This window comes from Micromys minutus (genome assembly GCF_963924665.1).
Source record: "Micromys minutus genome assembly, chromosome: 2".
Lineage (NCBI taxonomy): Eukaryota > Metazoa > Chordata > Mammalia > Rodentia > Muridae > Micromys > Micromys minutus.
In genome coordinates, this window is record NC_137971.1 from 93,842,147 (window position 1) to 93,854,720 (window position 12,574).

Genomic DNA, 12,574 nt, shown 5'->3' on the forward strand with positions numbered 1-12,574 from the left:
GCTTGTCCTTGTACAGCCCAGGGATGGTGGCAGAGTCTTCCCTTCTAGGAATTCAAGTGCGTCCTGCATCCTCAGCTTTTGACACTGGTCCAGGCTCGGCGAGGTTAAGGAAGGCGACTCCGAGGCCCCGCCCTGGACGCGCCCACAGGCATCAAGGGAGGCTGCGATCCCTGCTGCTTACCCGGGGGAGAGAAACTCGCTTCTTTGGGGGCTGAAGGTTTTGGTCGGGCCGCAGCAGCACCTGCTTTGAGGTGTCCAGATCTCCCTGACAAGCACGCTTGGTTCAGCCCGGGGATTCCCCGCCGCTGCCGCCCTGACGTCATGGAGTCCCCGGTAGGCCCCGCCCCGCTGGAGCTGGAGCTGTACGCGGCCGCTAGGGACTCGGCCGCCATGGCGGGACCCGGCGCCCCCGGCGGTCCCTGCGCGCCCGCCGCGCTCTGGAAACGCCACATCGTGCAGCAGCTGCGGCATCGGGACCGCACGCAAAAGGCGCTCTTTCTGGAGTTAGTGCCGGCTTGTGAGTGCGTCCCCGGGGGCTCAGGGATGACTAGTTTTGAGGAGGTGGTGCTCCCTGCCCTGGGAGAGGGCTTATCCCGCTGCTCGACTTGTGACTCAGGGTAGTGGCGCTGTCTTGGTTCCCGAGGGCCTTGCATCTTGGAACCTGTTACGCCCCTCTCCGGACAGAGTCCCTGCCTGCCGTTTTCAGCCCAGGTGCTGCTTAGCCCTCAAGACTCTCAGCTCTGCCTCCCTGGAGCATCCTAGACACAAGCTCCGTCTCAGTGTTGGTTTTGTCGAGTGCCCCTTTCAGGCGGTCCCTAGGGCAGGGCCTGATCAGTCCGTTTGGTCCCAGAGTCCAGTTAAGGAAGGCAGACGTGGCCAGAGCAGCCATGGTAGCTGAAAGGAAGGAGCGAAAGTCTCTGGTAGGTTCTGCGCCGGATAGATTATTCTGGCGTACGTTCGTGGAGCACCTGTCTAGCGGATCATAGCTCGAATGGGGCCCCGGGTTTCTTTAGGTTGCTTGTCCTGCCAGCGGAAGTTAAACTCTCGTGTGGTTATTTCTGAGCAGTTTGGCCAGGAGGGGGTGTGGCGGTTCAAGCCAAGGAATGCTGAGTGCATCTGTATGTCCTGCCTTTTGGTCAACAGTGACTGTGTGTTTGAAGCTGAAAAGTCTAACCATACTCCCTACTGCTTCCTAACTTGGTGCTAATTTTGATGCACCCACGAAATTAAAGTTGTTTTCCTCGGGACTTTGTAAGGGCTGATCCTCTCTTGGGGCTGTACACCTGTACCTCCAGACAGCCTCACTTCTCCGACTGCTTTGATAGACAGTGGGACTATAGGTGTGAGGGACAAACCACCCCTGAGAACTGTACAGGAGAAGCAACCCTGGTCTGTGGTTTGGAGTAATTCAAGTCCTTTACCTTAGATTTCTTCCTTGCAAATGAGGCACATTGTGATCTTGTATGCTGGGGCTGGGGGTGCTTGCAATGCCTTGGGGTCTAGGGTAGAGTTTTGAGAATTAGTCAGGGCCCAGAACCTAAGTCATGAAGACAGTGAAGTAAGGGAGATGAGGATCTGGCCTCAGTTTAGCAGCTCCAGTCTGCCTGGAACTGGTTTAAGAGAAAAAAAAAAAAAAAAAAAAAAGAAAAGAAAAGAAAAAAGGAAGGGATGTAGATGAGGGGGTTCAAGGTCTAACCACCTAACTTGGGAAGCTTTGTTAGATAATTGCTCAAGGATTTTCAATGTTGACCTAGAGGAAGCTCTTGGGTAGAAATGAGAATTACTTCATTGTAAACCTTGAGGCCTCTAAGGGGAAGTGACTTGCTGGAGGCCATACACCGGTGGTTTTGTTTGTTTCTCTATGCTCTGGATCCAGACTTTGTCTCTGGCAGAAGTGAATTCATCCCAGGCCCCTTGCTTTCCTTCTATCTCTCTTCAATGTTTCTCTAGGTAGCATTGGTAGTCTTTCTGTCCTTGTCTCCTGGGTGGGCTTGTGGGCCTATGAAGGGAAGAGACTTTGCCAGACACATACTCCCCAAGGAAGACGCAGAGCCCAGCCTCCAGGGGCTTCCCTATTCCCAGGCCCCTGGGCTCCTGCAGCTGTCCCAACTTGAGGTAACTTGTGTCGGGAGTTTGCTGGCAAGCATCTGCCTTTACCACAGGCTAACCCTTTTGCATCCCCAGATAACCATCTCTTAGAGAAGGCTGAACTGCTAGCCAAGTTCTCAGAAAAGTTGAAGTCAGAGCCAAAGGATGTCATCTCCACCCCACATCAGGACTCCAGGTGAGTTGTCTGTGAGCGGACTTCTGTGCCTGCCTCTCTGCTGTGCTCAGCCCTGGCACCCAATCAGCCTGTAGCTATTGGGGATGTGAGACGGGACAGAAGAAAGTCTCTCAAGTCCTCCCAAGCCGGCTGCTTAATATTTCCCCCTGACTCTTCTCCCGTGCATTTGTCTTCTGTCTAGTCCTATTCTCCTGTTTTTCTGAGTCTTGTTCCTTTTCTCTTACCTGATTCCTTCAAAAAGAGCCTCGCTATTCCAAAGAGCAGGGAATAGGTTGGAGAGACAGAACTGATAAGAGGATACAGCCTAGGTAGGCTGGAAATGACCTTGAATTCCTCATTTTCTTGCCTCTCCCTCTCCGGTTGGGATTACAACTCTTTTGTGTGTTTATGTGCTATTTTCAAGGTGGAGGCCAGAGGTTGACAAGTGTCTTCATTAATTATGTTTTACCTTAGTTTTTAATACAAGGTTTTTCACCGAACCTATAGCTAGCAGATTCAACTTTCTCAGCTCTTGACAAAGTATGCCAGGTTCTTTAATGTAGGTGCTGGGGCCCAAACTCAGGCCCCCATTCTTGTATGGCAAGCAGTGTGTCCAGGAAACCATCTTTCCAACTCAGAGCTATTTTTTTAAGATTCATTTATTTATTATGTATATGAGTACACTATAGCTGTCTTCAGACACACAAGAAGAGGGCATCAGATCCTGTTACAGATGGTTGTGAGCCAGTGTGTGGTTGCTGGGATTTGAACTCAGAACAGTCAGTGCTCTTAATCACTGAGGCATCTCTCCAGTCCCCTCCCACCCCCAAGTATTTTTTAACAGGTTCTCCTTAAGTGGCCCAGGCTGTCCTTGATCACCGAATGCTGTTTTAGCTTCCTGAGTTCTGAGAAAGCAAGCGTGCGCCATTGTGCCAGCAGACACTTCTTGAGGAATGTCACTGGCAGGGGTCCAAGGTCTGGACCATCTCAGAGCAGAGGTCATGGATAGAGTATTATTTCCGAGACTGCTTGTTTTCTGATTAGCTTCCACCTACCCCAAGAGAAAGCAAATGGCTCCTCAAGCTTTTTAGGGTATATGTTGGGCACTGGGGTGAGAGAAGGGTCCATAAATTCTTCTTGGTTGCCAGTGAGAAGGTCTTGGGGACAGGCCCTGACCAAGACTCCTCACCAGCCTCTCTGAGGGTGAAGTGGCAGCAGGAGAAGAAGGGGCTGCAGCTGGTCTGCGGTGAGGTAAGCAGGGAGGGATCTGAGAATGTAGGGGAGGGAGAGATGGTCCACAGAAGGCAGACAGGGAGTGGAACTGTTTCTGCTGCATTACTCAGTCCTCCATAACTTTATAGTTGCAGAGCAGCGTATGGGGCTTAGAAGTGTGGACCCTGCTCTCGAACCTTTACCCACACAGATCTACTTTCTGGGATTCTTCATTTATTCTTCCAACAACTATTTATCGACAATCCAAAGAACAGGGAGTGTGGCCATAAACGAGACCCGGTCCTGTGGGTTTCCAGGAAGACTATGACGAGCCAGTAATCACAAGTCATTATAGCATGGCTCCTCACCTGCCCAACACAGCGTGGGAGTGGGTTATGAAGACATTGAGGGCCTCTCCCCAGTGTGCTATGTGGTTATAATTTGACAGTGGTCTGACACTACCATGAGCAGATTTATGTAGCCATCATGATACTGTTTACGAGATCTCTTTCTCGAAACCTCCTTTTCGTCACACCAGAACATCTCTAATCCCTGGCAACCACTAATCTATTTCTATCTCTACCTGTCATCTGAAAGCAAGTGACAGGTGGGGGGAATACAGATGGCTGTTGGCTTTTCAGTGTTAAAAATGATTCAGTGAGTTGGAGTGGTAGTTTCGGCAGCAGCGGCACACACATTTAATCCTGGCACTCGGGAGGCAGAGGCAGATCTCTGTGAGTTCAAAACCAGCCTGGTCTACAAAGTGAATTCCAGGACAGTCAGGGCTACACAGAGAAACCTGTCTTAAAAAACCAACCAACCAACCAAACAAACAAACAAAAAAACCCAAAGAACAGAACAAATGATGCTATAATTGGGCTATGAAGGAACAGGTGCCCCATTACCTGCATGGGGTCCCTCTCAGGACCTCTCACATGAGGAGTTATATCAAGGCAGGTGAGCAGCCCTGGCTTCCTCCTCAGGCCCTGAGGAGGAAGATTTGGGAATAAATTAGTAAGAAGAGTTTCGGAGCCACAGATGTTAATCTCAACACTGGAGGACACAGCTTTGCCCTGGATCTGTTTTTGTCCTCACCAGGGCAAGGCTGTGCCCACTGATGGGGCTGCATCCCTGTAGCCTTCTCAGTTCGAAGGAATAGCCTCAACCCAGGGTGCCAGGACTGAGTCTGGCTTCTGCACCCCTGGGTTCTTGTTCTTAGTCTTGTGCGAGTCTCTTCTGAGGGCTGTCAGTGTGGGCCAGTGGTAGGGGATGGGCTAGAAGCCAGATGTTGGGAGATGGGAAGTAGAACTCACATCCCTTACACCCCTGAGCACACTGTTACTTTACGTGGAGCCTAATATTGTTAGGTGGCCTGGGTTCAAGTAATCGGGTCTGCCACTTAGCTGTGTAACTTTGTGTCACTTAATGGTGTCAGCTCAAGTGTAAAAATGAAAATAGAAGCGCTTCTTTTGGTGCTATGGAGACCGAGTCCTGTATGTAGAATGCTTGGGGCAAGGCAAACAGTCTGCCTTTACTGTAAGTTCCTAACAGTAGTTCTGGTTTATCTTGTGATTAGGAAAGCACTCCCCTGCCATTTTACAGGTATGGAAATGAAGCAGATTCCTCCTGCTGCAAGGTTAAATATCTACCGCAGGGTCACCGAGAAAATAAAGGACACTGCTAGTACTGACACTTAGGGGTCAGACTCTAGAGCCCAGGGTCTGAGAATTATCCCATGAAGCTGCAGGGCATTCTTATGCAAGATCCAAACTTACCTCAGCCTGGGCTTCCATGTCAGGAACCGGGCAGCGGGGTGGTGGCTGGCTAGGCTCACCCTGTAAAAGTGCCCATGCCACCTGTCCTCCCCAGATGGCTTACCAGGTGGTGAAGAAGAGCGCAGCCCTAGACACCCTGCAGTCACAGCTGGAGGAGCGACAGGGCAGGTGAGAAAAAGGTTGGGCTTGGTGTCTACCCCAGGCTAGGGCATGGGAAGGGCCCCTAGAGCTTTCCCGTAGTCCCCAAGCAATCCCTAAACTTGTGGTTGGGGGTTAAAGAACCCACGGAGACACCGGCTGATGTTTATTCTGCAGACTGGAAGCCCTGCAGGCCTGCGTGGTGCAGCTACAGGAGGCGCGGGCTCAGCAGTCCCGGCAGCTGGAGGAACGGCGAGCGGAGAACGCGGCGCAGAGGGAAGCCTACGAGACGCTGCGCGAGCAAGCTACGCACCAGGAGGCGGCACTGCGCAGGCTCCAGGAAGAGGCGCGCGACTTGCTGGAGCAGCTCGTGCAGCGTAAGGCGCGCGCCGCCGCCGAGCGCAATCTACGTAATGAGCGTAGAGAGAGGTGAAAACTCTGGGCCACGCCCCATGGGGAAAGCAATCAGAACTCAGCCTGGTTAAAAGGTGTGGGGAGGGGGCAAGTGTGGGGGAGAGCAGGGCCTCCCACTAATCAGAAGGATCTGCTTAGACTGTGGCGTCCCTTCTGCAAAGTACCTCCTTAAGCTTTTAGGATGCTTTTCTCTCTACCAGGGCCAACCAGGCTCGGGTGTCCCAGGAGCTGAAGAAAGCGGCTAAGCGGACTGTGAGCATCAGCGAGTAAGAATGGGGATGGGGACAGGGATGGCTCTAGTATTGGGGAGCTGTCCTAGGATGTGTGCACGACCCACACACAGTCTACTAACACCCCACTCCCGCTGGCTATAGGTACACTGTGTACCTATGTGCCTATGTCAGGTCAGGTCATTGGACATGCGTAGAGATATGTGTGGTCATGAAAGACAGTACTTAGTAGCTAGTGATCTTAGTGCTGGGGTGGGCTTCCCCTTTGGTGTTCCTGAGTTGCTTTTCTCTCCCAGGATCCCAAACACTCTAGAAGTTGGGACCAAAGAGGAAACTGTGGCTCTAGCTCCTGCCACGAAGCCTGAGTTCCTGGAGAGTGAGACTTGTGAAAAATGGAAGAGACCTTTCAGGTGAGCATTCAGTTATTCCCACCTGAGCTGGTCCCCCACCCAGGAGGCTGTCCACATCTAACAGGACCAGATTTTGGAGAGGCCTGTGTACATCCCAGTACTGGTCCGATCTCAAGTGCCATGAGGCAGTGTTACCTCATTCTCTACTTTCAAGAACCAGTGCCCTTGAGGGTGAGCTAGGAGGCTTATTTGTAAAAGGGTAGGGGAGTAGACAAGACCTTGGGACACTAGGCTTGTGTGTAAACACGGGAGTGTATGTGTGTGTGTCCACACAGGGGCATGAGCACATGTGCAAGGTTAGTGAGCCTGTGTCAAAGTGTGTTCACACTTGAGATCAGATGGGAGCTTGAATCTTTGGGTGCCTCTCAGCTGGCCTCAAACTCAGTTTGTAGTCAAGGATGACCTTGAACTTGTGATCTCCTGCCTTTACCTTCCAGTAGCAGAAATTATAGGTATGTGTCAGCATATTTGGCTTCTATTACATCTTGACTGGCCTGCCACTGAGCTGACACTCCTTTCCCATTTGTAGGCCTGAAGGCTCTTTTCCAGAAGACTTTCCTTCAGGCACCTGTCCCTGGACGGTGAATTAATGGGAGCATCATGAAATGCTGTTTCTCCAAATTCTTGGCAATCCTAATGAATCTAGATATGCCAGCACAAACACTTTCTTGGGTGTTATGGGGGGCTGATCAGGAAGCTGGGGGCTCCCCTGCTCTCTGTCTCAGCCTGGGAGCAACATTCTCTTTCTTGGCCCTCTCCACAGGCTGGGGGGGCTTGGTCTCCCGGGAGCACTTGGTGAGCACTTAGGGAACGGGACTCTTTGTACCATCTTGGTGGAGACTTAGGGAGGTGATCACTACCAAGGCTCTCCCTCCCTCCACCCTTCTGCGTTAGTCTATGTCATACGTCTCCCAGTCCTCAAGAAGTCAGGTTCTCGTTCCTGCCCTGAGCGAGCACCAGCCTTTCCAAGGGCTCCTAGCCAAATACACGAATCAGCGATTGCCGCTGGCACAGCCGTGAACAGGCTCTCAGTATGTCTCTCCATTCTGCGCCAGGTCTGCCTCGGCCACCTCTCTGACCCTGTCCCGCTGTGTGGATGTGGTGAAGGGGCTGCTGGAGTAAGTGTGTGTATGTATATGTGTGAAGGGACTGGTGCCCCTGTAAGGCTGCGTGAGCATTGGCCTGTCCGTCCATTGGTACTTGTCTGTATGTGCATCTTGTTGGGTTCCACAGGCAGGATCTGGGTGGATAGCGGAAGATCAGCTCTTTATAACTGTTTTCCAGTTCCTTGTTCAGCGTCTTCATAGACTGAGTGCTAGCCTGAGGTTGATTGACCAGTTGAGCTCAACATGTCTAAGACTTGCTCCGAATTACTTAGCCTAGCAGCGGTAATGCTGTGACTAATATTCCAGGCATCCCTAATGCTTCCCTGTATCCACCACCCTGTCTTGTGTCTGCTTGTCTCAGTGTACAGTGACCACATCCCCGCAGTGGCCAGGCTGGGTTGTGGACCTTGTCTACTGTGCTGTGGGCAATGTCCTGCCGCTTGTCACGTCTGCTTCTTGTTGCTGCCTCAGGAGAGCTTAAAGTCCCCACATCAGCAGGCTTCGATGAATGCCTTTTTGTCCTCATCCCTGTAGCTTCAAGAAAAGAAGAGGTCACTCAGTTGGGGGCATACCTGAGCAGCGGTACCAAAGCATCCCCGTGTGTGTGTCTGCCCAAATTCCTTCCCAGGCTCAGGATGTCTTGGTAAGGAAGGAGCTGGGACATGTGCCTGAGGTGCTGATAGGAATGCTCAGGGGTGGGTCAAGTGGGCCAGAGGAGTTTGCCCTCAGCCTATGGTGGGAGCCACACAGCATTTTACAATGGAACACAGACCAGAGAGAGTGAGAAGGAAACAGACATACAACACGGGGCAGCAGGGGTCTAGGCATAGTTGAAAAGACCGTCTGGGGACAGGTTTGAAACTCAGTTTTGCAAAGACCGTCAAAGAGAACTGCCAATCTAAGAACAGGTGTAAAAAGTCCCACGAGTGGGTACAAAGCCATGTATTGGGAATGGGGTGCCAATCCCATCCCACTTTTTTTTTTTTTTCAACAGGATGCTCATCTCTCTGAGGTCAATGCTGTTTGTTTTGGCCCCAACAGCAGCCTCCTGGCAACTGGAGGGGCTGACCGGCTTATCCACCTCTGGAATGTTGTAGGAGGTAAGGGGCTTAGTTAGACCCGTCCTCATGTCCCCTGCTGGAAGCGTCCTGTGACAGTGGTTGGAGAACTCCTGGGGGAAGATGGGTGCTGAGATTATTGCTAGAGGACAGGCTCTGGGTTCAGACCTGCAAAAGAGGAAGTGAGGGACCTCAGACCCCATCCTGAAGGCATATAGAGCCAGGTGTGGGGCAAGCCCCTGAGTCTACCAAGATACCTTTTAGTTTTTAGATAGGGTTTCCCTGTTGGTCTGGAACTCACTCGGCTTGCCTCAAGCAGATATCTATGTGCCTTTGCCTCTCCAGTGCTGGTATAAACCATGCCAATGTGCCTGGTACAGCTACGTCCTGTTCTAGTGTCACTTGCATTCCCAGAAGTCAGTGAGGTGACCAGCACTGTCCACCTTGTGCTCTCTGGGGAAAGGGATTCAACACCAATTCTGGAAGGCTTCCCAGAAGTCGGTCTTCAGCTTGCCTGACCTGGCCAGCCTGTCATCCCTCTGCTCTGGTCTTCTCTAGCATTGAGAACTAACTAGTTGCCCCTAGAGCTATAGCAGCATTTAGAGGAAGTACCACCTCCACCCCAGAGCCCAGGCCTCTGTGTCTCAGCACCTCTATTTTGTAAGGCTAAGACTCTCATTTCACCGTCCTTTCCCCTGCTCTGCCAGGTCGCCTGGAGGCCAACCAGACCCTCGAAGGAGCTGGCGGCAGCATCACCAGTGTGGATTTTGACCCCTCTGTAAGGAGACTTTGCCCCATGGTATTGGTGTCACTTCAGTCTTCATACTGGGCAGAGGGCTGATGCCTGCGGGTGTCCTAGAACCTGCCCTAGGAGCTATACTCATTTCCCTGGCTCCTCTCGGACTGGGAAGCTTGGAGGCAGCTTCTATGCTGGCTCTCTGGCCTGAGGGCCTATCCCTTTGTCAGACCCAGTGTGGTGCAGGTCCTTTCCTACTGCTCCCTCTCTCCAGGGTTCCCAGGTTTTGGCAGCTACTTACAACCAGGCTGCCCAGCTCTGGAAGGTGGGAGAGACACAGTCCAAGGTGAGGCCCAGCTGGGGAGGCTGCCCAAGGGTTAAAGGATCATGCCTTAGGATTTGGAGAATGGTTATTTGTGGGGTGGGGGTGCTTGGTTTAATGTGTGCTTTCCTGGGAACAGGAAACATTATCTGGACACAAGGACAAAGTGACAGCTGCCAAATTCAAGCTAACAAGGCACCAGGCAGTGACTGGGAGCCGAGACCGGACAGTGAAGGAGTGGGACCTGGGCCGTGCCTACTGTGAGACCCAATCCCATTTGCCCCAACTCTTAGCTACCACGGCCCTTACCTTGCTGTGTTGTGGTAGCTGTGGGATTCATATTCATTTGAGCTCAGTCCTCTAATGATTTCCTTCTCTGTTTGCTGCTCACTTCCTGCTTTCTTGGTGACTCTGGTCTTTGGTAGGTGAATTAGAGGTAGCTTGAACCCAGTCTTGGAAAGAGACGTCCCTACTTGACCTTATAGCCACAACATTCAGTAGCTCCTGACGACTTTCTGAGACGCTAGGATTTTCCCATTGGTCCTCAGGTTCCAGGACCATCAACGTACTTTCTTACTGCAATGACGTGGTGTGTGGGGACCACATCATCATCAGTGGCCACAATGACCAGAAGATCCGGTTCTGGGACAGCAGGTGATCTAGGCGTGGGTGATAGCGGTCCCCGAGGTTTTGTTCCTTTCTCTGGCTGTTGGAGGAGGGGTTATGGAACATACGGGGAAGTGTGGCTGTGAGGCTGGTACTGCCAGTGCGTGGTTTCTGCTGGGAATGGTCTTTGAGGGCTCAGCACGTGTGGGAGCCGTGCCACCTTCTTAGTGGCTCTTAGTCAGCCCTGAACTCCTTCCCAGGCCTTACGGCCAACACAGACAAGCACCTTTGTAATGTTATCACCACTTTTTAGTGTTTTTAAAAAAATAAGCAACAAAAGACTAGTTGCTTTTTTAAAGTAAGAAGCCCATTATGTGTGAGTGGCTGGCAAAGGCAGAGCTAGAGCTTTGCAGGTCCCTGTAGCCTCTCTTTTTGAGATTGCTCCTTTGCTAGTGGTCGAACCCAGGGCTTCGTGTCTGCTAGGAGAATGCTCCCAGCCCTTCTATATTCTTATTTTGAGACAGGGCCTCAACAGTTTCCCAGGGTGGTCTTGAACTTATGACTCTCCTGTCTCAGCTGTGATTACCTGCCTGTGCCACTATATCTGGCTATCACTGTTTGACCCACGCCTTCTAAAGGCTCCAACTCTCTAATCTGTAGTGGGAAGGGACAGTAGTCTTGTCAGCCTCAGGAATATGTTCGCTGGGAATGTGGCCACATACAGCCTGTCAAAAGTGTTCTAGGATGTCTCTTTCTCATCCCCCTCTATCCCTAACCCCACAGGGGCCCTCAGTGTATCCAGGTCATTCCTGTGCAGGGCCGGGTTACCTCCCTGAACCTTAGCCACGATCAGCTGCATCTGCTTAGCTGTTCCCGAGACAACACACTCAAGGTTATCGACCTGCGAATCAGCAATATCCGACAGGTGTTCAGGTACTGGCTGGGGCCAGTTGGGCCTCTCCTATGTTAGGAAAGTCCTGGGAGGTCCTCCCTCATAGCCCACTCTAGACTAGATCCTGCTGAAGGGCTGGCCCCCTTTCACATCTGGAGGAAGACTGACACACTGGTAGCAGCTTCTCTGACTGCAGCCCTGTTCCGTCCTCAGGGCAGATGGCTTCAAGTGCAGTTCTGATTGGACCAAAGCTGTGTTCAGGTGCGTCTGGGAAGTCATGCCTATGTAGCCTGTGTTTGTGTGTCTATACTTCTGATCATCTCTTGTTCTGCTGACTGGTACAGCCCCGACAGAAGCTATGCACTGGCAGGCTCTTCAAATGGTGCCCTGTATATCTGGGATGTAAACACTGGGAAGCTGGAGACCAGCCTACAGGGACCCCACTGGTGAGCAGCCTACTGAAATTTCCACATGCAAGCCTTTCCATGTTCTGATATGTCCCCAGACCTTTCACATGCATTTGGGCACATCACCACCATCCTGGGAGCCCATTTTATAGATAAGGAAATTGTCTCCGGCTCACAGAGGCTTCTCAACCCCCGCTGGTTGGATGTCCAGGGCCAGAGTCAGGACTCTGCTCCTGCTGCCCTCCTGAGGTCTGTCTTCCTCTCCTCAGCACTGCTGTCAATGCCGTGGCTTGGTGCTTCTCCGGGAACCATGTTGTGAGTGTGGACCAAGGCAGGAAGGTGGTGCTCTGGCACTAGTGGCACACGCTCCCTGTATGGTTCCGTGTCCCGCGCAACCGTCTCGCCTGCAAGAACGACGCGGCACACAAAATAGAATCCTTCTGCGGTAAACTTTATTAATCTGGAAAAACCGGTACTTGCTTCACGTAACGAAAAGGACGGAGAAAACCAAGAGATCCAAAGAGACGAACAAGACGAACAAGCTCCACGAGACGGCCGAAAAACCAACGGGAGAAAGAGAGGAAGAAGAGAGGAAGAGAGAGGGAGAGAGAGGCAGAAGAGCGGAAGAGAGGGAGAGAGAGGCAGAAGAGAAAGGAAGAGAGGCAGAAGAGAGGGGAGCTATCCAGCCCTTCCCCTATAAAAGGATCAGTCCTTGCCTTGGACGCGGAGCCCCCTGATTGGTTGAGACTCAGCAGGCCCTATGACGCCACGGAAGAGGCGGAACTCATGAGGCGGAAAAGTTACCCAGCCTGTGCGCACATGGCTTGTTTACTGCTAACTCCAGCCAGATATCAGCGCCATCTTGTAATGGCGAATGCGTGGGAATGTGTGGGCGGCGCCCCACAGCCGGATATCCGCGCCATCTTGTAATGACGGAAGCGTGGGAATGTGTGGGCGGCGCCCCACATCTCCCCCTATCTTTTATACTTTGAGCAAAGTAGGACA

General features: G+C 52.1%; 1 protein-coding gene across 1 annotated transcript; it reads left to right on the forward strand.

Moving 5' to 3' along the window:
• Positions 1–390: 390 nt before the first annotated feature.
• Positions 391–11,976, forward strand: ATG16L2 (autophagy related 16 like 2; the record flags this gene model as incomplete). The annotated part of the gene is made up of 18 exons (XM_080911288.1): positions 391–517; positions 2,185–2,284; positions 3,412–3,514; positions 5,345–5,418; positions 5,566–5,817; positions 6,003–6,068; positions 6,329–6,442; positions 7,498–7,560; positions 8,083–8,191; positions 8,543–8,648; positions 9,314–9,384; positions 9,617–9,688; positions 9,804–9,924; positions 10,213–10,318; positions 11,054–11,203; positions 11,376–11,423; positions 11,507–11,608; positions 11,839–11,976. The coding sequence occupies 18 exons, from the start codon at positions 391–393 to the stop codon at positions 11,924–11,926; spliced, it is 1,872 nt and encodes a 623-aa protein (XP_080767414.1). The 3' UTR covers positions 11,927–11,976.
• Between the last annotated feature and the right edge of the window lie 598 nt (positions 11,977–12,574).